This window comes from Miscanthus floridulus, chromosome 18 (assembly GCF_019320115.1).
Source record: "Miscanthus floridulus cultivar M001 chromosome 18, ASM1932011v1, whole genome shotgun sequence".
Classification (NCBI taxonomy): domain Eukaryota; kingdom Viridiplantae; phylum Streptophyta; class Magnoliopsida; order Poales; family Poaceae; genus Miscanthus; species Miscanthus floridulus.
Window position 1 is genome coordinate 127,688,703 of NC_089597.1, and position 24,358 is coordinate 127,713,060.

Below are 24,358 nucleotides of genomic sequence, written 5' to 3' on the forward strand. Positions count from 1 at the left end.
GATGGGGAGTTGAAAAATTTTGGGTGTTACATTGGATGTGTCAGAAGGATGTCGGGAGAGGTTTTTGGATACTAATAAAAAAACAAATTACAGAACTCATCAGGAAACTGCGAGAATTAATCGGCCATTAGCACATGTGGGTTACTGTAGCACTTAAGGCTTTTCATGGACTAATTAGGCTTAAAAGATTCGTCTCGCAATTTTGTCAAGAACTGTGCAATTAGTTTTTTTCGTCTATATTTAGTTTTTTTTTTTGAAAGACCCGGAACAAGGCCGGCATATATTAATAAGGAGAGAAAAGAATTACATGCGCAGGCAACGCAAACGACTTCCCAGTTTAACACACTGTCAATCTGGGCGAAAAAAACTTAATGGACTCCATGCATGTATCAAAACATACTCTTTTACTATATGAGGCACAAATTTTTGGAAACTAAACCGGGCATGACAAGGAAGAAAGAGTTTGGGGGTTCTTCTTCCTCCTCCAAAAGACGAGAGAGAATCACAAAGAGTGAAATCTGAATTGGGAGAGAATACAGATACAGAAACTCAGCAATGCCAAAGATTGCTTCTTTATTCATTTTCTTCGTCACCATATCACAAATTCCAATGTCAAGCTACCACATTTCCAAAGATAAGATTTTCTTTTTCTCCCTCACTTGGAAATGGAATACAGCAGAACTGACAAGAAAGAAAGAGTACGGGAACCCCTCTCAAAAAGTCAAATCTGAATTGAGGGAGAAGAATACAGATACAGACTGGTACAATGTCGATCATGACATGAGCAGCAAGCACGGTGGTCGGAGGAGGAGGATTGGATTATTACTAATAACAAATGAGATTGAACGAGACGAATCCCCCGGCGGCCGTGGCTACTTGCGGACGTTGGAGGAGGAGACGTTGGGGGCGTGCGGGGATCCCTCGAAGAGCTGCTTCCGGAGCACGTCGTGGAGGCCGTCGAAGAGCTTCTTCTTGACGGAGTCCATGGCCCACTCGAGGCGGTTGAGCAGCTCGGTGGAGTTCTTGTTGTACATGAAGAGCCCGTTGTAGAGGTCGAAGCTGTCGCTGCAGGTGTTGTCCACGAGGCGGAGCAGCGTCTCGTACCCCTTGGTGTCGATGGGCGTGGAGCGGAGCTCCAGCATGGCGAGCATCCTACCGACGGTGTGGGTCAGGAACTGGGTCTCGGCGGCGTGCGCGTCGTGCTCGGCGCACGACATCTCCACCATCCGGCACCCTTCCCGCTCGAAGATGTTGAGGAACGCCTCGGCGCGGGCGCGGCGGGCCGGGCAGTCCCCGACCCGGACCTTGTCGAACACGAAGGGGAGGCCGTCCCAGCCGTCGCGCGCCGACTCCGGGCCGAACATGGGGTGGGTGCAGATAACGTCGAAGTCGGGGGGTAACGAGCTGAGCAGCAGATTCTTGGGGAACTCCTTGACGGAGAGCACGTCGACGAAGAGCGTGTTGCGGCGGAGGCGGTGGACGGGCAGCGAGCGGAGCACGGCCTCGGCGGAGAGGATGGAGGTTGCGAGGAGCACCACGTCCGGGTGGCACTCGCACAGATCGTGCGTGTCGGTGAAGAAGGAGGCCCCCAGTGTGGACGCCAGCGCGGAGTGGTCCGTCCGGGAGTGCGCCAGCAGCGTGTGCCCCTGCCGCGCGAAGGTGCGCGCCAGGAACTGCCCGAAGTTGCCGAACCCGACGATAGCGATCTTCAAGCGCTGATGCTCCTCCAGCAGCCCCGCCGCGCGGGACTCGAAGTCAAAGGGCTGGGCGGCGTCCAGCGCGCGGATGCGCTGGGCCCGCGCGCGGAGCGGCGCCGGGGACGCCGCCCCTGGGGCGTGCCCGCGCCACCGCCGCGGGGAGGCGAGGTGGGTGGCGCCCCCCGCGGCCGGGGCCGGCGGGTGGTGGCGGTGGGGACGGGTTGGTTGGTAGAGACGGAGGGTGGAGGTGGAAGACGACAGCATCTTTGCTTGGGGGAGTTGGGGTTGGGCTCTCGGCTGCCGCTGCCGCCGCTGCTGCTCTCCTCACCTCCTCTGGCGTTTCCTTCGGCCTTTGGGTGTGGTTGCTGGAGAATCAAACGACCCAAGTAGTAGGTGACAGACGCCAGGATCATTTGGGGTTGATTCCAGTGTACTATTTGCATTTATAGAGTTTTAATAGCAGTAAAATAGGAGAATGAACAATGGGTAAATATTGCACAATGGTAATTTGGGGGGAAAAAGGGGGCAATCAAGGACCACTCCCCACTGTTGTAAAATGTACAGCACAAAATGCTTTTAGGCTGCGTTTGGAAGTAGGTACCGAGACTCCGAATTCGGAATTGGAATTGCAAATTCCGAATGCCGCTGTTTGGATGTCATGGAATTTGGAATTGGAAATGAAACTCAATACCAATCGGTATTGGTCCCGCTCTCACCTCTTCACCCTTGATACCGAGCCGAGCCCCTCCGTATTCGCTGGAATCGCGTTGCCCCTGTCCCCCGCGTCTCTCTCTCTCTCTCACCCCCTTCGTCTTCGACACGAGAAGTTGCGCCACCGCTCCCTGCCTCCCTCGCGTCGTCGTCGCTCCCTGCCTCCCTCGCCGGCGGGCCGCGGCGCCCTCCCTACCTCCATCGCTGGTGGCGTCACCGTCGCTCCCTGCCTCCCTCGCTGGCGGCCCGCGCCGTCGCTCCCTGCCTCCCTCACCGGCGGCCCGCGCCGTCGCTCCCTGCCTCCCTCGCCGGCGGGCCACGCCACCCCTCCCTGCCTCCATCGCCGGTGGTGTCGTCGTCGCTCCCTGCCTCCCTCGCCGATGGGCCGCCCCGCCCCTCCTTGCCTCCATCGTCGGTGGGCCTTGCCGCTGCTCCCTGCCTTCCTCCGCTGGCGGGCTGTGCTCCACGGGCGGCAAAGGGAATGAGATGTTGTCTGTCAATTCCAATTTGATGATATGGATATCCAAACATGAATTAGTATTTGCCACTCAGTTGAATTATATCTAGCAATTTCACCTGCATCCAAACAATACCTTTGGTATTTTATCCATTTCCAAAACTAGTCTGATTTGGTATTCAAACCAATTCAATTCCAAGCCCTCCAATATTTACATCCAAACGAATCCTTAGGGCTCGAGCCAGCAGCCAATATTCCAACCAGGCGTATTCAAACCAAGCACCTTAGTTTTGTTTTAAATCAAATCTTTTAATTTTTTATCATTTTCAGAGAAAAGTATAATAAAATCTATGATATCAAATAAATAAAATGGTAAGAGGTATTTTAGTGTGAATTTAATGGAACAAGTTTGATGATGTACTCGATGCATTTTATGGAAACTCGTTCAATTAGAAAAAATTTGTCTCATACTACCTCCGTCCTGAAAAGAATGTAACCATGAGTTACGAGCCACGAAAAGTGAGTCACGTTTGACCAAGTTTCTAGTGAATAATATTCACATTTATGCCTTTAAATTAATTTATTATAAAAATATATTTCATAAATAATTTAATGATATTTATTTGGTATTATAAACATGGATACTTTTTTTATTTAGAGTTGATCAAACTTATAAGGTTCTAAAATGTGACACTGAACTAGAATTATATTCTTTTTTGGGACAGAGGTAGTATACTAGAACAAAACTACCAATACATCTAGCATTTTTGGTATAAATGGAGTAAATGGCTAACTGTTTAGGTAAAATATTCATAGTTTGGAACAAAGCCATAAACTACGGTAAAAGCAACATATATTATGTAAGCAATGCTTAAGAAAAATCCCTATACTCCCTCCGTTCATTTTCAGCTGCCAGTTTGTAGTATAATAGTCAGAGGCATAATGATCACTTTTTAACTTTTCTTCCATGCACTCTGAAAATGTTATTTTAATAATCGTAGTGTCAAAGGAGCAAATTATCATAATTGAAGAATGTCTTCTAACAAAAACAACGTTGAGTATTGTCCATCAATATCAATATTGAAAAGTGTCCTACTACAAATTTAGCCAGACTTTTAAGGGGTGTATTTCAGTATCATCATTTTTCTAACCATTCTCATAGTAGTTGTAGAGGTAAATCAACCAGGTGGAGATGTGTCGGTGTTTCAAGTTACCACAGACGAGTAAATTTCTAATATTGCGCGTCTGGCTCGGATGGTGTGCTTAGAGGACATGAGGTTTATACTGGTTCGGACAGAAAATCCCTACGTCCAGTTCGTTGCTGTTGCTCATGTTACTAGCACTGCAAGTTTGTAGTAGGGGGTACAAACGGGCGAGAGAAGCAAAGGATCCCAAGTCTCTGATGGAAAGAGTGAACGGGTGCTGAGAGCTCGATCGCTGCTCAGCCGTGTGTTCATGTCGTGTTCTTGTGTGTTTACCTCGTGTTCTGATCGGTTCAGGGTGATTCGATCGGTCCTCGATGGGTCGATCCCCTCTAGGGGACGCCCTGCTTTCTCTTTTATAGGCCAAGGGAAAGCACGGGTTACAGCGGAGGAAAAGAGAAGAATGAGAAGGAGAAGAAGTCCTTCAGGATCGCCGGGTCCTTCTTCTCCTTTATGCGGGTTCCGCCGACCCTGTAGATGTCAACATGGGTAGCTCCACGTCGCGGCCCTGTCCATCACTGGCGCCACGCGCAGGCGTCGTCTGCCGGTCATGGCGTTCCATTCCGTCCCCACGGATGTCGTGATGAACTAACGCGCATGTCAGTGTTCGTACGATGGTTAGGCAGAACAACACCGGCACGTCCGACGCTGTTTTTGATGTGAACCCTCAGGTATGGCCCATCACGGCCACGGGTTACATCGGGGCATGCCGGTCTCTTCCTTAGTGTCAAAGTTTTGACCTAGGGCCATACGTCTGGACCTAGAGTGATTGGTGCTGGTATGGGACTCCGTCGGGCGAGGCAGAGCCAGTGGCCTCGGGGTCGGGGGAAGCGGAGCCCTCCCCCAAAGGTCGGGCAAAGCGAAGTGTGGCAGAACCACCTAATATAATACCTCCTAGGAGTACTTGTCTTTCATTAGACACTAAGTACCCAAAGGAGAACACTAAATTACTCGGTTTCATCGGGCACACCTCAAGGGAGAACCCAAAAATCCACATTTTTCCACCAGGATCACAAATGAGAAAATAAAGCTTACATCATTTTAACCATTTCTTACATCACTTTTAATACAACATCAGAGTATAATATTTATTATTAAAACAACAAAATATAATCATATTATCAGAGTTATGAATAATTTAATTTAACAGCGGAATATAAACATGTGATCAGAATTACAGCGGAAATAAACATCTACTTATGATATGGTGAAGTATTGATGAATATAAACTATAACACAGATTATAAAACTTCTATTTATAAAAATGTTTAGCAAGAGTTATAAATAAAAACTATGATCGCAACGTAAAGGAAATCCTCTCTGAGCCCACCAGGAGGAATCTACATACAAGAGTTAGCTCTAGCATCCACCTGTCACCTGCAACAGTGAGAAATAAAAACCTGAGTACTCAATTGTACTCAGCAAGACTTACCCAACAGGAAGAAAGAAAAGACTCTAAGGATATGCAAGGCTATCTGACTTGTGGGTTTATTGCATCTGCAGGAAGAATTACTAAAAGTGTGTCCTTATATTCGATTCTTATTAGCAGTGCATTAGTTCATTAACTAACCATTCTATGTAAGCACCTGTGCTACTTTCAAGCAGGTGGTAAGCAATCAGATTTCTATTTCTTCACCTTTCCTCTTTTAGTTCTTACTATAGTGTTAGGCCGTAGACAAGCCATACCAGAACGCCGGTGATTCGTGAATCAATGCCCCAACTGGGTACCCCGAAAACACATACCCCGCTTGTACCCTGGGCACAAGCAGGACCAACCCACTACCCTCCTATCACATGGTCCAGGTCCCCGTACAAACTGGGACTCCAAGCCCCCGCCCCTGAGTCCCGGACTAGTACGGTGCAAGGACATTCTAACCCAAAAACCACCATGATAGTCGGTCCAGAAAGAGCCGGAACCCATGATAAGAAAGTAACAAGTCTTCTAAGCGCCCATACCTAAGTATGTGCTCGGGATAATAAGCCTGTTCGGGAGACCGTATCGTATCGTGGATTATTTACTGCTGGCTGGTTTGGCGTGAGAGAAAAACACTGTTCCCGGCTGGAAATTTACGATCGTTTACGAGCAAGCGAACAGGCTGAATAAGTCTGTGACTTGCCTAGATTCCTTAACCGACACGGACAGGGAACACAGTGTAACCAAGCTATGGCCCGTGGCCACAGGACACAACCTCTCACACCCACCAATACCCAAACCATTTTCCTGCCCGGTCACCATTTTTCTTTCCACCATTTATATATTCTAAGTGATAATAATACAGTAATATATTTTCTACCGGAGTCCTATAGCATAGCATTCTACACGATCCTGTCATACTAGTAAGACTCATAGGATAAAGATATATATATGCAAGTGGGTTTCAATCAACTCCTTAAAACTTAATGCACAAATATAATTTAAACTGTAGAAAAGTAGGGGTTATGCACCGGGGCTTGCTTGGGTAAGATATATACTAAAAGTTAGTATCTGCATCTTCAGATCATGCACCATCAACTGAATAGAAAACCCATTGCATCATCTCCTGGAGAGAATACGATTACACCATCTTCGGATTTCCAATCATCCTTCAATTGATCCGTTGACACATCATCGTACCTATATGATATGCATTGATGTAAATGCATAGATGTAAATAATCAACGACAACCAAAATGCTTAGAAATCCGATCACGCCTCACAATCTAACGAGATAGCTCTAACGACGACCGTACTTAGGCTACATATCTATATTGTCGGATAAGACGTTATTTTCCAACAAATATTTTAGTTATAAAGTTCCAAGGTGTTTTTTTATTCCATTCTATCGATTTAATCATTATTCGAAATAGGGCATCATTATCTATCTAGCAAACTAATTATTCTGGAGCTACAAAAATTACAGTGAGCACCTAATATTGCTAGGAACCAACTGTAAAAATTTCAGATCCAACACTATTACCAATTTATTACAACAATTCCTATAAGTTCATATTTTTACAATATTAAGTATCTCAAATTAATTATATAGCTTCCAAAAATATTATTAAACTATATGAACAAAGTATACTAGTAGATAGACCATGATTTTAGGAGACTAACAAAATTGGTTTAACAATTTTTGGAAAACTACACAAATTTATATTGATTTTACAAATTTATTCCCGAAACTAAATTAGCTAATTGTTTTAGAAAACTGAAAGAACCAGCAGCCACCAAATCGGCCCAGTGGAGACCGGCGGCCCACGTGGACGCGCGGCCTAGGCGGGGCGGGACGCACGCGCGTTGGCGTGAGCGACCCAGGTGCGGCGGTACCAGGCCAGCCCAGCGGGCGTGCGTGGCCCAGGCGGCAGCGGACCAAGGCCCGCGCGAGCAGGCTGGCCCACTGTGGGGAGATCCTAGCAACGGCGGCACCACTTTGCGAAGACACCCCTGAGTTTTCTCAAAACTAACCCGCATGACATAAGCACTATTCACTTGAGTCATGTATCTTACACCTAGAACCCTGAACAAAATTTATGCTTCGATTCGTACCCTTCTCTTCATCTTCTACATACAGAGGAGCAGAGGAGCACCGAACGGGCACGGCCGGCCAAATCCCGGCCACCAGCGCACCCGCCGATGGGGGAAGACGGCGCGGGGCAGCGACGGACCGCGGTGCGGCCGGGCGCTACGGCACGGGCGCCAAGGAGCAGCGGGTCCAGCGCGGGACCAAGGGCGCGGGCGCGCTCGTGGGGAAGGAAGAAGGAGGGGCGCCACTGCGCGCGGAGGAGAGGAGGCGAGGCAGAGCCGCGCGCGCACAAGCGAAGGAAAAGGGGAAACGACGCACTGCGTGGTCGTAGCGGCGGTGCTCCAGGGCTCGGGCGCGCTCGCAGGGAGGAAAAAGGATGGGCACCGGTGCAGAGCGGGAGCAGCCACAGCGACACGGAGGTGACCCGACCTGGCCTTGTCTTGGCGCGACGTGACTGAGCGACAGAGGAACACGTGCTGGCGCAGGCATGCCGGTTGCTCGGCTCGAAAGAGCAAATCAGAGGCAGAAACAGACAGGGACAAGCAAAGCAGGCAACAAAGGCAGCGACCGAGAGAGTGAGAGAGAGAGAGCAGAGACGAGGATAGCAGCTCGGTCACGGTGTGCACAAGAAGCAGCGCGGGAAGAGGGAGCAGCGGGGCGTGGGCACGATAGAGCCACCATTTGCTCCCATTAAAATGCGGACACGACGCAAGCGTGGAAGAGAAGACAGGGGCGCAGACAAACGGACACGTAGAGCCACGACGAGAGACGTGACGGTGAATAATTGCCATGCAACAAGTACGTTGTACACCGCGCCAGGAAAAGTAAATGAAGCCTGCAGAGCTGCTGCGCTACTGCTCGTCTGCTACGTGCTATCACACCCATCACTAAAAAATTCACGCGTTAGCTCATACTCCATACCAAGCCATGGAACAACATCTATATGCCAAATCCACAGTTGCAGTTTTATTTACTAAACTTGTGCTTCAATTTTTATTTAAATACCAATTACAAGTTATATTTTAGTTTTGTTTATAAAAATTGCTTCTCATGCTTAATCTAATAGAACAAACCGTTCGCCATCTATTTATTATCAGACATTTTTACGCACTAGTCCATACGTCACACTAACTCGTAGAAATAAAACATCTAGGAACTAATTAACCCGTTGTTCATTATACTTCGCCAAAAGCGACACTTTTAAATATAAGTTGAATTTTAAAATCCGAGAAAATCGTTTCAGAAATTTTCTTAAGCCTAGATCTCGGTGTTAAATGAGCTCGTAACACTAGAGGTGTTACACGGAACGCGCGACCTCGGGGACGGGTGAGGCGGAGCCCGCCCCCGGAGGTCGAGCGAGGCGGAGCCCGTGGCCTCGGGGTCGGGCGAGGTGGAGCCCGCCCCCAGAGGTCAGGCGAGGCGGAGCCGGTTGGAGCTATAGTCACGCTCTTGACTGCTCAGATGAATCAATGTTGATAGTCATTAGCTCCTCCTCTTTAGGTACCCTAGTATTGATCCCCGAAAAGATGAATTCATCACAATTAATGATTGATAGTCCTATATGGACAGAAAAGCTTTTTTTCAAACCATTCTTGTAGTGGCCTTGTTTAGATTGCAAATTTTTACAATCTGGACACTGTAGCACGTTTCGTTTGTATTTGACAAACTTTGTCCGATCATGGACTAACTAGGCTCAAAAGATTCGTCTCGTGATTTACAACCAAACTGTGTACTTAGTTATTTTTTTTACCTACATTTAATGTTCCATGTATACGTCCAAAAATTGATGTGATGGAGAGAGAGTGAAAAAACTTGGAATTTTGAGGCAATCTAAACAAGGCTAGGAGGTAAATCAACCGAGATGAATTCATCACAATTAATGCTTTATAGTCTGATATGGACAGAAAACTGGCATTCATGTCTACCACAATGGGTTGCCCATATCAATTTTTGTCAATTTATTAACTCTAAATGCTACACGTTCTCCAGTCTCCACGTTACCAAACGTGTTTTTTTTTTTTTTTTTTTGACGAGGACGTTAAAGCGTTAATCGCGGTACCCATGCTATACTTGCCTCATCACCAGAACTAGGTGCAAGCTCAACATATAACAACAGAGAGAGAGAAAAGGTGATTTTGCCTAGCATTTGGAGGCCAAAGTGGTTGGTAGTGCCACTGGGAGTAGGTAAACAATTCCAGGTTCTCAAAAGGGTTAAGTCCTGGCATTTGGCAATCGCTCTTGCAGATAAGTGTTACACATTTCACAAGAAGCTTATTAGTGAGTCCACAGTAGACCAGAAGGCTAGCTCAGGCAAAAAACTAAACAGCACGTAACATTCCGGGGCCACTACAACGTTCTACAACAACACAACTGTTTTAAGACCCAAACAACCATCTCCCAGTATGAAGAAACTCAGTTACACCGTACCGTGTACATTACTGTAATAACATCACAAAGCCCTGAGACCAGCCACCAGCCACCAGACTCCAAGTGGATTCTGGTGATCTTCAGAAAGGGGCCAAGTACCCTTAATGCCGTCACATCCAGGGCGATCCCCAGATACATACTGCATTACAACTGATAGGCAGTTTACCTATACCCTGCCAGTTCATTTTCTCCTATGATGATGGCGATGTTTATTGTGCTGATCAGAGTCTGAGTAATCAGAGGCACTAGAATCAGGGTAGTGTCGTTTCTCCCGAGATCTCCATGAATGTCTACTGGTTTCGAAATGGCTGCGTTCAGTATAGTCTTGCTTACCGCTTGATCTCTTTGAATGCCTGTTAGTATGACGTGGGCTTGTATCAGAATGGCGCTGTTTCTCCATCGATCTCCTTGAGCGCCTGATGGCATCAGGAGAACTTGACTCTCTATCATGTCTCTTCTCCCTCGATCTCCTTGAGTGTCGATGGCTCCGATCAGAACTCGAGTCACTATAATATTGTTTCTCCTTGTGCCGTAGAGAATGCCTGCCTCTCTCAGAAGAACTTGATGAATAACTGTAGTGGCGCTTCTCCCTTGAACGCCTTGAATGCCTCTTGCTTTCTGTGTCTCCTTGATCCTTAGAGAAGGAAAATGGTGACTCATCTCTTTTCTCCTTCACATGTTCTCTCTTCAGATGCCGCCTTGTATCTTCACGGACCTCAAATTCTGAGTCAGAAGAAGACTCTAACTGGTATTTCTTCTTATGCCTATGCTTTGACTTACTCTTGCCTTTTCTAGCATCTATCTCAGAATCAGAATATGATGAATCAGAACAGTTTGTTTTCTTTCTCTTGCTTCTTGATGTTTTGTTTCTCTTCTCATTTTCAGAGTCTGACGATAGATGGTAACTGCTTTCATGTCTACCAGAATCCTCATGAATAGCAGACTTAGCCTGCTTATGCTTGCTTTTCTTCTTAGAACGTTTCTTGGATTTGCTAGCAGAAAAATTGGAAATGAGAGCTGGAATGTCACAGTTCAGAAAACCTGAAATACATGGCAGCAAAAATATTAAATCGCAGAAGTTATACATGGATGTTTGTTCATGTTTCAGACTACTAATATACCTCCATATTCATCAAAGATGTCTTCTGCCACAATCTGCTGATTAGGATCATCTGGGTCAAATCCGCCACGAGGAGGGCTCATGCCTGGCTTTTGCTTAAGTTCCCACTTCAAAGGCTGTCAAATTCCTCACATTAAAATTGACGTTTAAACAAGTAATAATGAGCAAATTTATGTTCCTATTGTCTATATTGGTTGGACATGTATCATGTATGGATCAAATATTGCTACCAAGACCATGGATAACTATATATCACAGACTGTTCAAAATATTCAGGTCTCTGCTACATTTCAACGCCCAACATGGTTTCAAGAATAGTGATGGAAGAAACAGACAATACTGACAAGGATGTCATGCTATCATTGGTAAGTGAAGTAATATGTAGTCATGGGGGCCAGCCGGCTAGGGTAAATGTCAAATATACGCATGCTCTAAAACTGGGACACATATATTTCCATATTTTTTATATGGCTTGAAGTTGCAACAGAAATATACTTCAAAGAGGGGGAAAAAAATCTAACCTCGCTTGAATCAGTCTGCGCCATTATAGTTGTAAGTGGATCATCTCTTTTCAACCGACTCTCCTCATTAGGCATGATCACATCCTTCAAGGGACATTCCCGGTCACCACTTTGGTGACCATAGTTTCCACACCTTAGACATCTAACATTACGAACTTCAACTCCAAATGGTTTGATCCTTGCAGGAGCACCTGTGTCTAACCTGAGAATAAGAGGGAAATGTGTAGTGAATGTTAAATAAAAATCTTAACTGTGATCTAGATACATCATAATGCTGCACTATTTGGATAAGTGAAATAAGAAAAACATATAAAGAATGACAGTTACTATAACAGAAAAAAAAAATGGAATAGAGAAATGGTTCAGTCACTCAAATTTCAAAATAACAGACAAGGAGTATTTCATGTTTCATGTTGCATGGTTGCTTAACAGATCATCAGTAACAAGGAGTTCAATGTACCTTGGAGCATTCTTGAGAACCTCAAATTCTTGTTCTGTTGCCAATGGCCGACCAAAAACATCTTTTGGCCTATTTTTCTTATCTGCGCCTGATTGAGTCTTTTCAGGTCCCTTGTCAGGTCTGGAAAAAAATATAACCATGATGAAATGTAGAAGAAGCAGTCTGGAGTTACTAGGACAAAAGAAAATGCGCACCCAGGCCGAAAGCTCCACATAAGTTGGGGTCTGAGGAAAGGAATTGCAATAAAATTTGAAATCTAGAAATTATGGTTGCATGCTATTAGCCTCCAAATCTTTATTAAAACTCAGACAGTTGAAGAAAAGTCGAAAGTTCTAACTCCCCAAAAATGAAAAACAAAAGCACAGCAATATGTGGAAGCAAAATAATAGATATCACTTACATTGAAGAGGTACTTGCAGATGCAGTACCTTGAGCCATGTCACCTGGATCTGACCTTTTCTTCTCATCTTCAATTTCAGCAGCTTTTGCACTCTCTGCATTGTAGCCAGGTGGGCGCACGTACATAAAACTCACAGCTTTCATTACCTCCATCTGAACTTACAAAACAAATTGGATACTGATGACATCAATTCTTCATGAGTGGAAACAGTAGGATGAGCACTGAAACATAAATATAGTTGTTTATTCAGCTTAAATACAGCAAAAGAAGTTTACATTTCTTGAAACGTAAGAATAGCTAGCACGTTCCACATTATTAGTGAGACTGAGGGACTGACGGTTGTCATTTCAAGAACGAAGAAAAAAATTCCCCATTTATTGTTTAACTAACTGAGAAGGGCGGGCCTGGTGCAAGCGGTAGAGTCTTACCGCCTGTGACCAGAAGGTCCCGGGTTCGAGTCGCGGTCTCCTCGCATTGCACAGGCGAGGGTAAGGCTTGCCACTAACACCCTTCCCCAGACCCCGCACAGAGCGGGAGCTCTTCCGGTCACAGGCGGTAAGACTCTACCGCTTGCACCAGGCCCGCCCTTCTCAGTTAGTTAAACAATAAATGGGGAATTTTTTTCTTCATTCTTGAAATGACAACCGTCAGTCCCTACGCCCTTTATTGTTTGACTAACTGAATTTATTCTTTGGCAACATTTTTAGCCTACCCCAACTTGCTTGGGACTGAAAGGCTATGTTGTTGTTGTTAGTTGGACAGTAAGTGAGCTGGGCAGCTGGCTTTTTTTTCTTCTTTTTTTTTTGTAAAACCTAATAAGATGGACCATTTATCTGCAGGATACAAATTGTAGAATACCATACCCTTGTTGCTGCTATCAACGGGTAAATGACGGACTTTGAATCTGAGGAGAAATTAACAGCATGAGATAGATAAAGTCTCTATAAGGTTGGTTTGCATATGAGTGTCCATTATTGTGTGGAGTGCACTATGACTGTACAACAAATACAAGACAACATCCACTCATCCAGTCATCCACATTATGGTTCTCTATAGTAAAAACATCAATAAGGTGTTTCTGCTAGGTCCTGAACACAGAATTGTGAGCAGTGATTGGAACTATTTCTTCAGTAAGGCTTCATTAAGGCAATTGTTTACTAAATTGTCAGCATCACAGCACAATTATACTAGTACTAGTACAAAAAACGTGAAACCGGACCCATGACATTATTACACTTATATAGGCATATAGCTCTTATGCTAAATTGAATGTGACTGCAATAGACAGCATCGGTACCAGCCAACGATAACACAGGATTCAGATAAGCAGCTCCTTAAGCTAATGGCAACGAGCAATTGATGCAAGGGACGAACAGCAGAGGGTATTATACCTTCTCCTTGTCCTTCTTAGAGAAGAGTGCGGTCTGCCGGAAGAACTCCTGCTCCTGTGCGAACTCTCGCTGCACCTCCTCCTGGCGGCGCGCGTGGTTGGCGTGGACCTGCTCGGCGATCCACTTGCGGCGCTGGTTCGGGTACGAGAGCGGGTGCCACGGCTTCTGGTTGAGGTACGAGTGGCTCCATGCCGTCCCCGACTTCTCCTTCAGCTCCACCTCCCCCGCTGCCATCTTCCGCCCAATCCCCCCGCCGCTCCCCGTCACCTCCTCCTCCATCGCTCTCGCCGGCCTCCGCCTCTCCCGATCGCCGCCGGTCGAATCCCTCCCCTCCCGACTCGCAAAATTACCGAAAGACCCCTACCCCTAGCGGCTGTGAATTGGATCGAATACTATACGGGCCGGGATTCCATATGAGCCAACGCCATTCGGGCCCAGTTCGAAACTGAGCTTACGGCCTAGTCAACGATCGATTGCAATCTCAGCCTACCAACCTCCCCTCCAGAAGCAAGCGAACAAGCGTCCAGCACCTCCATGGCATGGCCACGCTCCCGGCCGCCGTCCATGCCCTCATCGCCGGCGCCTCCACCGGGCGCCACCTCCGGCAGGTCCACGCCCACCTCATCACCTCCGGCCGCCTCGCTTCCCTCGGCCCCACCCTCCTGCGCCGCCTCATTTCGCTGCACCCGCACCTCCACCTCGCTGCCGCCCACCGCCTTCTCCTCTCCATCCCATCCCCGCCACTCGACCTCTTCAACCTCCTCCTGCCGCCACTCGCCTCCTCGCCCGATCCCGCAGCTGCGGCCGGACTCTACGTCCACCTCCGCCGCGGGGGCCTTAGCCCGGATGCCCACACGCCCCCGCACGTCCTCAAGGCGCTCGCGCGCCTCGCGCCGGGCTGCCTCCCGCTCGTCACCTGCACCCACGCGGAGGCCGTCAAGACCGGCCTTGCGCGCGCCGTGGTGTACGTGCCGAACGCCCTCATGGCTGCATACTCTGCCTGTGGCCATGCAGGTGTTCGACGAAATGGCGCGCCGGACCGTGGTTTCTTGGAACACCGCGCTCACAGCCTGCGCGGACAACGGCCGCCACGACCGGTGCGCCAGGATGTTCGTGGACATGGTAGAGGCTGGGTCCGTGCCCGATCAGACGACGTTCGTGGTCATGCTCACCGCTGCGGCTGAGCTGGGGAACTTGGCGCTTGGCAAGTGGGCACACAGGCAGGTCCTTGCCCAGCGGCTTGAGATGACGCTTCAGCTTGGCACGGCTGTGGTGAATATGTATGCCAAGTGCGGCGAGGTGAGTTACGCGTCACACTTGTTTGAGAGGATGGCAGCACGGAACGTCTGGACATGGAGCACGATGATCATGGGGTATTCACAGAACGGGATGGCACGCGAGGCACTGGAGCTTTTCGACAGGATGAAGGATGCATCTGTTGTGCCCAACTATGTCACATTTCTTGGACTCCTCTGCGGATGCAGCGATGCTGGTCTGGTCAACGAGGGCCGCCGATTCTTCCATGAAATGCAGCATGTCTATGGCATCAAACCAATGATGATACACTACAGTGCCATGGTTGATGTCCTGGGACGCAACGGCCGCCTCCAGGAAGCTTTTGACTTTGTTGTGGACATGCCGGTTGAGGCCGACACAGTCGTGTGGAGGACGTTGCTGAGCGCCTGCCAGCTGCACAGCTCCAAGGACTGCATTGCCATCGTTGATAAGGTGCAGAAGAGGTTGCTGGAGCTGGAGCCCCGCAGAAGCGGTAACCACGTGATGGTCGCGAACATCTACTCGGACATTGGGTTGTGGGACAAGGCGGCCATGACGAGGAGGGTGATGAGGGAAGGGGGGATGAAGAAGATGGCAGGTGAGAGCTGTGTCGAGGTAGGAGGACGGATTCAGCGGTTTGTCTCCGGGGATGAATCCTGTCCTGGATTGGGTGGGGTTTACAGGATCCTTCATGAGTTGATGAACATCAACATGAGAAAATGGGAACCTGTGGACAAAATCTTGCTTGCTGATTCTGACCTGTGAGTACCATGTACGCTGACCAAAACTGTTTATGCTCTTCATGTCAGTCCTGTTTTTCTCCATATTTAGCAGGCAAAAGCTTCGAAATTTTACTCTTGCAGACATGATAGCACATTTGATCATCGACCATTTTCTATACTAAGAGTTAAGAGATTATGAGTTCAAATTTCTTGTTGTTTTAACAACCATCCATTACTCGTTTATTTGCTGGTTTATTTATAGAGTTTACTAAAATATATGATCAGGGGAAGCAATGTGTGCAAATGGCACGTCCGTGCAAATGTCATCGAGCCAGGACAATGGTGGCTTTCATATAGTGGCCCGAGTTAACAATTCGGCCGGCCCGGCCCATTAAGGATAGTTTCTCCAAAACCTAAGGAGAGGTCACCTTCGTAGCCCCGTTGTCTCGCCGTCTCCTTCTTTCCCCACGATCGAGAAAAATAATAAGGTCGCCGCTGTCATCTCGCCGCTTCACCCAGGGCGAAGAAAAAGTGTCAGTATATTCTACCGCTCACCCAAGATCATGGCGTCATCTTCCTCCGTCCGCCTTCATCACCTGCCGTTCACCTCTCGCCTGTCGCCTACTCCAACCAACCTCCAGTTCTGTGCGACGAGCTGCCAGTGGCGGCGGCTTCCCGTTCCCGGCGGGGCACCTCCTTCGCTCCGCCTCCGCGCCCCGTTATCCCGCGGAACCGAGGAGGTCGAGAAGGTGGAGGAGCAGCCGAAGCCTGCGCCCCGGCTCAAGATCGCCGTGGTCGGGTTCGGAAACTTCGGGCAGTTCCTGGCACGCACGCTGGTGGCGCAGGGGCACACGGTGCTAGCGCACTCCCGGTCCGACCACTCCGCCGCGGCGGCGTCCATGGGCGCGCGCTTCTTCCCGGACCCCCACGATCTCTGCGAGTGCCACCCGGACGTGGTGCTCCTGGCCACCTCCATCCTGTCCGCCGAGTCCGTGGTCCGGTCGCTCCCGCTGCACCGCCTCCGTCGCGACACCCTCTTCGCCGACGTCCTCTCCGTGAAGGAGTTCCCCAAGCGGCTCCTCCTGGGCGCGCTCCCGGAGGAGATGGACATCATCTGCACGCACCCGATGTTCGGGCCGGAGTCGGCGCGCGATGGCTGGGCCGGCCTCCCCTTCATGTTCGACAGGGTGCGCGTTCGGGACACCTGCTCGGCGCGCCGCGCCCTTGCCGAGGCGTTCCTCGGCGTGTTCTCACAGGAAGGGTGCCGGATGGTGGAGATGTCGTGCGCCGAGCACGACGCGCACGCCGCCGAGACGCAGTTCCTGACGCACACCGTCGGGAGGATGCTGGCGGCGCTGGAGCTCCGGGCGACGCCAATCGACACCAGAGGGTACGAGACGCTGCTCCGGCTGGTGGAGAACACGTGCAGCGACAGCTTCGACCTCTACAACGGCCTCTTCATGTACAACAACAACTCCACCGAGCTGCTCAACCGCCTCGACTGGGCCATGGACGCCGTCAAGAAGAAGCTCTTCGACGGCCTCCACGACGTGCTCCGGAGGCAGCTGTTCCACGTCGGGGAGGGGGAGGGCGGAGCGGAGCGCACGGATGGTGGTCCGGACAACGATGACGGGCGCGCGACGGCGACGATCAAGTCGGGAGAGGAGAATAATTGATGTCACGGCACGACACAGCGGTGTGGCATAAAGGCACGAAGTCGATCTGTCGCAGCGCGCGGCCTGCCCATGTTGGTTGGATCTTGCTGTCTTCCTTGTTAATCGTTGATGTGGAGTGTCGATCTTTCGCTTTACTCCGTTTTCATTTCAGTGGGATAATAATAATAAACTGTGACATGACAACTATATGAGTGCCAGTACAGATGAATTCTGGGTTGCACGGCACCGCGTCATTCAGGCCCCCGTTTAGATGTAAGCCAAAAACAAAAAAAAATTCAAGATTTCCTGTCACATCAAATCTTGCGGCACATGCATGGAGTATTAAATGTAGACGAAAAAAAACTAATTACACAGTTAGCCGAGAAATCGTGAGACGAATCTTTTAAGCCTAAATAGTCCATAATTGGACAATTTTTACCAAATAAAAATGAAAGTGCTACAGTAGCCAAAAGCTAAAAATTTTCGGAACTAAACGGGGCCCACACGTCAGATGAATTCTGTTTGTTTTGTTTCCTTCCCCAGTATGTGGTGGCACCTGCTGGTTTATAAGGGCGCATTTAGTTCCCTTTCTGGGTAGCCTGGCTCGCATCTAGTATGGCTGGGACAGGCCCAATGTATGCAGGTGGTCATTGTTTGGGTACTCGGATGAATACAGATAGGATGACTAGAGCACATGTTTGGTTGTATGTATGAGCTAGTTGCATGTATGAGCTAGGAACTGACAAACAGAGAAGAACATGCGGTTGTTTGGTTGGCTGCATCTACTAGAGTTTGAATACCTCAAGATTGAATTCGGTGAGGTTACCACAGCCACAATCCAACTTAGCCATTCATACCACATCTCTTCATACAACAGCCTTACGGGCTCAATATTACAACTAATGATTGGATTAACTTGTACAATAAAACTAAGATAATAATGAACTGGACAATGATAATGATATCCTTGGTCGAGAAGATTGTTTTGTCTAGTTTTTTTTATGTCCTTGCAGTCAACAGGGACTTGATCAACAAGGCCTTGAGCACCCTTTTGGTTGTGATAGGCAGCCAAAGCTTCTTCTTTAATCTTGTATCCTTTGTAACAGGCTCCCTCGAAGCCATTGACACTTGCATGGCATTCTTTTCAGAGGAGAACACTCCAGTTTGGTACCCACAGTACACAACATACCAAGTCATAATGTCAATCCTAGGTGATGTAAAATTCAGCAATACAATGTGAGTATATTGAAATAGAAACAATTAGCAAGGAAAGAAGAAATAAATAGAGTTGTGCTCAGATCATGCAAGAATCAAAGAGGACCTCATAATAGGTAATGTAGTAGTGCTCAGATCATGCACAAATGAATCAGGTCATCATAAAGGCAATGGAGTTGTGCTCAGATCATGCATGAATGCAAAAGAACTTCATAATAGGCAAAAGAGTTGTGCTCAGATATAGCAAGTATGAATAACAGGATGTCACAGCCAAGTGAAGATAGAAATCAACAGAAGGCAATGGATGAATTCTCATGAAATAAATCCATGGCCATAACTGCAACCATGATCAAGTGTTCATGACATCATAGGCAATGTAACTGACTGATCAAATACATCATCACAGAGCTAATGCATGTGCTACTGGCACCTAACCCACAACCACGGTACTTGCCACTCTCAGACCTACAACCTAAACATACCACCCAACCATGAGGTAACTAGCTAAAGAGACCAGCATGCTGTCTCAAACCAAAAGAAATGGAGCATAGTGTTGCAAGCTCCAGTCAACTCTGTCCTGCACAAAAGAGGTCACTGCACAAAAGGTGAAGGAAGCAGCAGGTTGGTAGCTTCACTCCACAAAAGACAGATCAGTCAACAAGCATTTAGATACATCTACATGTAGTAATGCTTAGCAAGCCATGTCCTGAGCATCACCGTGAGCCTTGTTGTCAACCAGATGGGAGAAAGCACAGATCAGAGCCTCCTCAGTGAACCCCAGCATGTACATCACTGCACCATACAGATCAGGGTTCAGCACCTCAACCTTAGTCTCACGGATAGCAGAAGCAACATCCCTCACCGCCTCAGTCATGCCGTCCATAACCACATGGTCCTCCTCAGTGAGGACAAACCTCTTCCTCTTGTTGGAAGGACCAGAATCACTAGTGACGTCCTTTGCATCCATGTATGCTTCACCAAAGACTTGGCTGCCTTCTCATCATCATGTGGTTCAATCTTCACTGAGCTATCTGCAAAGTCTGATGGGCTACCTAGAGCCTCATTGGAACCCATAGCATACTTGCCGGTGGCCAAATCATTCCCAAAAATGGTCATCATCTCCTTGTAGTTATCTATGTGGTTGTTCAAAAACTCAGCATCCTTAGGGTGTGCCTAATTTTAATGTGTATGATCAGTTAGCAATATAACTAAAGGATAAGAAGAAAGAAAGAGCTATTTAACATAATAAGAAGGTAAGAAAGATTGAGGCATCCGTACACCTTGATGTGTCCCTTGTAATGCTCTTCATCAAGGCTGATCATGACATCTCCTCAACCCAGAGGGCACCACTGAGTTCCCTCAGCTTGGACACCCTCATCTATCTCTGCCTCCACTTCCTCAAGTGGTTATACACTTGAGTATCAGTCACCTCATTGCCAGTAAACTCCTACAGATACTTGGCAACTTGGTTCCAATGCACCTCCTTGAAGCCCTTGTCTGTTCTAACACCGCTTTCAATCAGCTAGCACATACGATGTAGGACAAAGGAAGACATTGCACTAGTCTAGCGCATAGCACCCCTAGGGCGCTGCTCAGCACTAGCCTGCACCTGCTGGACCATCTCCACCGACCTAGACAACCTCATCACCCTCCAGATTAATCCTAGCAACCTCCTCAGCCATCCCCTAATTATGTTAGTCATATATTGCCTCAGTGTATGATCAAGTTAGGTTACAGAAATCATCATTGCACATGTCCATAGCCTCAGTCAAGTTGTTCATACAACAAATTATTACATCATCATTGCACATGTCCATAGCCTCAGTCAAGTTGTTCATACAACAAATTATTACATCATCATTGCACAAGTGCATAGGCTCAGTTAATAGAACAACTAGTTCATCATTGCACACAAAAAACAGCAAGCTCTAAACATGAGAGGTGCCCCTATTGTTCCATATTTGATTTGCAATTTCATCCTTCCTATTAACCCAAGCTACATTGTCAGTCTCATTACCATGACCAGGTCCAGTACTACTAGAATTAGGTTCCCATGTTGCTTCATCAGGAAAAACCTCATCTTGACCATGGTCAATTATCCAATTATGAAGAATGCAACATGCAAGAACTAATTTGACTTGTGTCCTTGAATGGGTGGTAGGGCTTGTTGTCTAGAATACAGAATCGATTCTTCAAAGCCCCAAATGTCGCTCTCAACTGTGACCCTTAGGCTTGAATGCCTCAAGTTGAACAACTCTTTCTTATTGGTAGGATAATTGCATCCACCATATTCTTTCAAGTGGTATCTAGTGGCTCGGTAAGGGGCAGAAATCTAGGGTGACATGCATAGCTAGCGTCCACTAGGTAGAATTTACCTAAACAATTAATTAGATAGCCAAGAATTAGTTATAGTGTTTATTTGAAATCCCATTTGTTGTTTGCCTAAAAATTTGTGTTACAAGTACCTGGAGGAACCCTTAACCCACCATCCCTCTCTAGAGCATCGGCTAAAATGAAGGCATCATGTGCAGATCCCTCCCATCCAGCTAGCACATAGGTGAACCTCAGATCAAAGTCCACTGCAGCAACCACATTTTGAGTAGGATAGTGCTTTCTACCCCTGAATGCTGCAGATATCTTTGCTGGTACTCTAGCATGAACATGAGTACCATCTATTGCACCAATATAGTCCTACATTATAGCAAGACTAGTGATTAAAGTTTGGTTAGGACTACAATTAGGTAGAGTTGAACCTTAGATTCATTTAAGGGAAAATTGTCTGGCGGACATCCAAAGTGATGGTCGTTTGCTGGCGGACACCTCGTTTTGAGCAGTTTGCTAGAAGACACTCTAGTTCATTGAAATTAGGCCACAGTACACCGTGGCCTGGTTTTAGCCGGTTGAGGAGAGAGAAAATTTAGTTTTGGACATCCGGTGCCCTTGAGCCACACTTGGGTCTGCCCCCAACCTAGTCTGGTTGGACCCCATAAGAAAAGAAAACCTCTCTCGCTCCCTGGGCCGAACCGGGTGGCCCACTCCTCTCCCGCGCTTATCCGGCGATCTAGACCCAGCTACAGTCGGACTGCGCTGCACCTCCCTCTATCTGACGTGTGGTCCCCACCCATCAGGACCATATCCCACCTCCGGTCGTCCCTAAGCTCCGCCATCACCAGCTCCCGCACGACCAGGCTGCTCCATGCTACCAATCCTACCGCGAGGACCACGCCCTCCCCTTCCCTGCTCCACCTCGTCCGTTCCTCCCCATTCCACCGCGACACGCTCTCCGCGTGGTTCTATATTGCAGCCGTCATGGGCGGCATATGACCGAGATCCCCCACCACTCATTCCTCCCCCTCTCTAACCTATTCAAGGGAAGCCCTGGCCTCGTGCAAGCACACCGCCACCGCCCCACTACTTCCCGCTCCTTCTCCCGTCCCACAGTGCCTCCCGCCACTGCCGCCATTGGCGAGCGCACATCCGAGCTCTCGCTCTCCCACTGTAGGCCCACGCTCGCCTCAAAGTTGCTGCTCTCAGCCTCGTAGAAGAACACCGTACCCGCTGCGACCCTCTTCGACACCAATCTGTGGCCTTTGTGGGGTGCTACGAGCTCGCCGAAGCACATCACCGCCATCCATCCACCTCTCCACGACGCCTCCCCTCTCGGTGCCACTCCCGTCGACGAGATATCCTCCATCGGCTTTGCAGTGAGCTCCTGAGTCCAACGTACTTGATATCATCGTCTCTCATGCTCCGTAGCCCAAGATCGGGTTGCGCTAGCGAGGGTTCGCCACCGGCGACCATGGCGCCGCCACGCTCTTCTCTCCCTCTAGCATACCCCTTCACTCTGGGCGCAGTCCACGGAGCTCGCGTGCATGGGCCGAGGAGCTCGTCGAAGCTAGGGACCACCACCGACGGGGAGGACGAGCAGGGGAACACCACCGGCGTGGAGGAGCAGTAGAGTACCGGCGGGGGCGGTGACATGAACCAACGTGAGGCTAGCTCGGGCCTGGCCTGAGAAAAACGGCCGGTTCTTACTTGGTCCAACCAGACCAGGTTGGGCGCGCGGACCCAACTGTGGCTCAGGGGCACCGGATGTCCAAAATGAAATTTTCTCTCTCCTCAACCGACTGAAAACCGGGCCACGGTGTCCTATGGTCTAATTTCAACGAACCAAGGTGTCTTATGGCAAACTGCTCAAAATGGGGTGTCTACCAGCAAATGACCATCACTTTGGATGTCCACCAGACAATTTTCCCTTCATTTAATTACCTTAAAATAATGATACCACATTGGGCTTATTATGATTTTAAGTGCTGTCTCAGTTGATGGTGGCCTTATCATTTCTCCCCTAAGCTCACCAATAGCATACGAGACCTCCCTAAAATACCTACTGACTGTTTCCATGGACCTCCTAAATGTTTGGTGAATAACTCTAAATCTCTGAATGTTTGGTGAATAACTCTAAATCTCTGGTTGTGTCCCACAACATGGAGAAACATTGCTACTTGTTCCTCCACAATACTGTTATGGTGTCTCTTAGCAAGTTTCTGTTCCTAAGTAGGTTACATAGGTTGAAAAAGGGAGCTCTACGCATATGCAGCATGTCAACACATTCTATGTCATTATAATTAAAAATTTTATTCAGATTGGCTTGGCGTTCCTCATCCATGGCACTCATTGGCGCATATGTGATCCGAGACCTGTGAATTACGTGCCACTCTCAGCCTACTCATGAAATAGGCATAAATGACAGACACAAAGGCAGCAGCATTTATCACAAACATGCGTCTCTGCTCGGTAGGGTTCATCTATTGCAGTTAAAAAAATGCAAAGCATGTCTCAGTAAAAAGAAAAGATCATTTTCAGCATTCAACAAGTCGGTCAGCAAAAAATAATATCATCATCGCCTAATGCACAAGAGCTTAGATATAGCTAGTTCAACGTTACAAGCATACATCATTGGACTAAGGACATGTGCTCAATTTTCATATTTATAAAGTAATATCATCGGCCAAGAACATGTGCTCACTTTTCAAAATAAATAAGCATTCATCATCGGCTAAGAATATGTGCTCAGTTTTCATAGTAAGTAAGCAATCATCATTGGCTAGTGACATGGGCTCAATGGAAAAATCATTACCGTGGGCTCCTTGCAAAAAAGTCACAAGGCTTTCAGAAGTTCAACAGGCAAGGAAAGGTAAAGATAGATTTGCACATGCCTGAAAGAAATTAGTACGACAAGTAGACAGATCCAATCTAGGGAAACAAGAACAGATCGAAACCTTAGGGGGGGGGGACTTGCCTTTTTACCTCCAACGAAGTCACCGGCATAAATCGAACCCCACAAATGCTCAAATACATTAGTAACCCAGCAAAACCGATGGGGAAAGGGAGCAACACCAGATCTGCGAGAGATTACAGGTTACCTGCTCTCTTTGCCATGAAACCCCGACGAATCAAACCTCAAACCTACGAAAAATGAAGAGGGGGAGAAGAGAAAGGTCAGCACACATTGAATTGAGCCTCAAACACCGTGGATCTGGAGCAAGAGGAAGGAAGGATGCATCACCTGCTAGCACCAGTAGGATCTAGACGAGCA

At 48.0% G+C, this 24,358-nt stretch overlaps 3 protein-coding genes and 2 pseudogenes across 4 annotated transcripts; 2 read left to right on the forward strand and 3 right to left on the reverse strand.

Annotated features, from left to right (window-relative positions):
• Positions 1 to 735: 735 nt before the first annotated feature.
• Positions 736 to 2,059, reverse strand: LOC136521114 (arogenate dehydrogenase 2, chloroplastic-like). Its single transcript, XM_066514825.1, has one exon. The coding sequence runs from the start codon at positions 1,959 to 1,961 to the stop codon at positions 873 to 875; it is 1,089 nt and encodes a 362-aa protein (XP_066370922.1). The 5' UTR covers positions 1,962 to 2,059; the 3' UTR covers positions 736 to 872.
• A 7,823-nt stretch (positions 2,060 to 9,882) lies between these two features.
• Positions 9,883 to 14,322, reverse strand: LOC136521479 (uncharacterized zinc finger CCHC domain-containing protein At4g19190-like). Of its 2 annotated transcripts, none has more exons than XM_066515226.1 (6): positions 13,893 to 14,322; positions 12,502 to 12,653; positions 12,102 to 12,221; positions 11,642 to 11,843; positions 11,122 to 11,236; positions 9,883 to 11,041 (listed from the first exon to the last, which is right to left on the reverse strand). In XM_066515226.1, the coding sequence occupies exons 1-6, from the start codon at positions 14,169 to 14,171 to the stop codon at positions 10,182 to 10,184; spliced, it is 1,728 nt and encodes a 575-aa protein (XP_066371323.1). In that variant the 5' UTR covers positions 14,172 to 14,322; the 3' UTR covers positions 9,883 to 10,181. The 2 variants fall into 2 exon arrangements, with proteins under 2 accessions (XP_066371323.1, XP_066371324.1); XM_066515227.1 differs by having other exon boundaries at positions 12,502 to 12,722; positions 13,893 to 14,024.
• Positions 14,323 to 14,414: 92 nt separating this feature from the next.
• LOC136521480 (pentatricopeptide repeat-containing protein At2g36730-like) lies at positions 14,415 to 16,283 on the forward strand (annotated as a pseudogene).
• Positions 16,284 to 16,305: 22 nt separating this feature from the next.
• LOC136521481 (arogenate dehydrogenase 2, chloroplastic-like) lies at positions 16,306 to 17,757 on the forward strand. Its single transcript, XM_066515228.1, has one exon. The coding sequence runs from the start codon at positions 16,453 to 16,455 to the stop codon at positions 17,563 to 17,565; it is 1,113 nt and encodes a 370-aa protein (XP_066371325.1). The 5' UTR covers positions 16,306 to 16,452; the 3' UTR covers positions 17,566 to 17,757.
• A 1,693-nt stretch (positions 17,758 to 19,450) lies between these two features.
• LOC136524640 (uncharacterized) lies at positions 19,451 to 20,380 on the reverse strand (annotated as a pseudogene).
• Between the last annotated feature and the right edge of the window lie 3,978 nt (positions 20,381 to 24,358).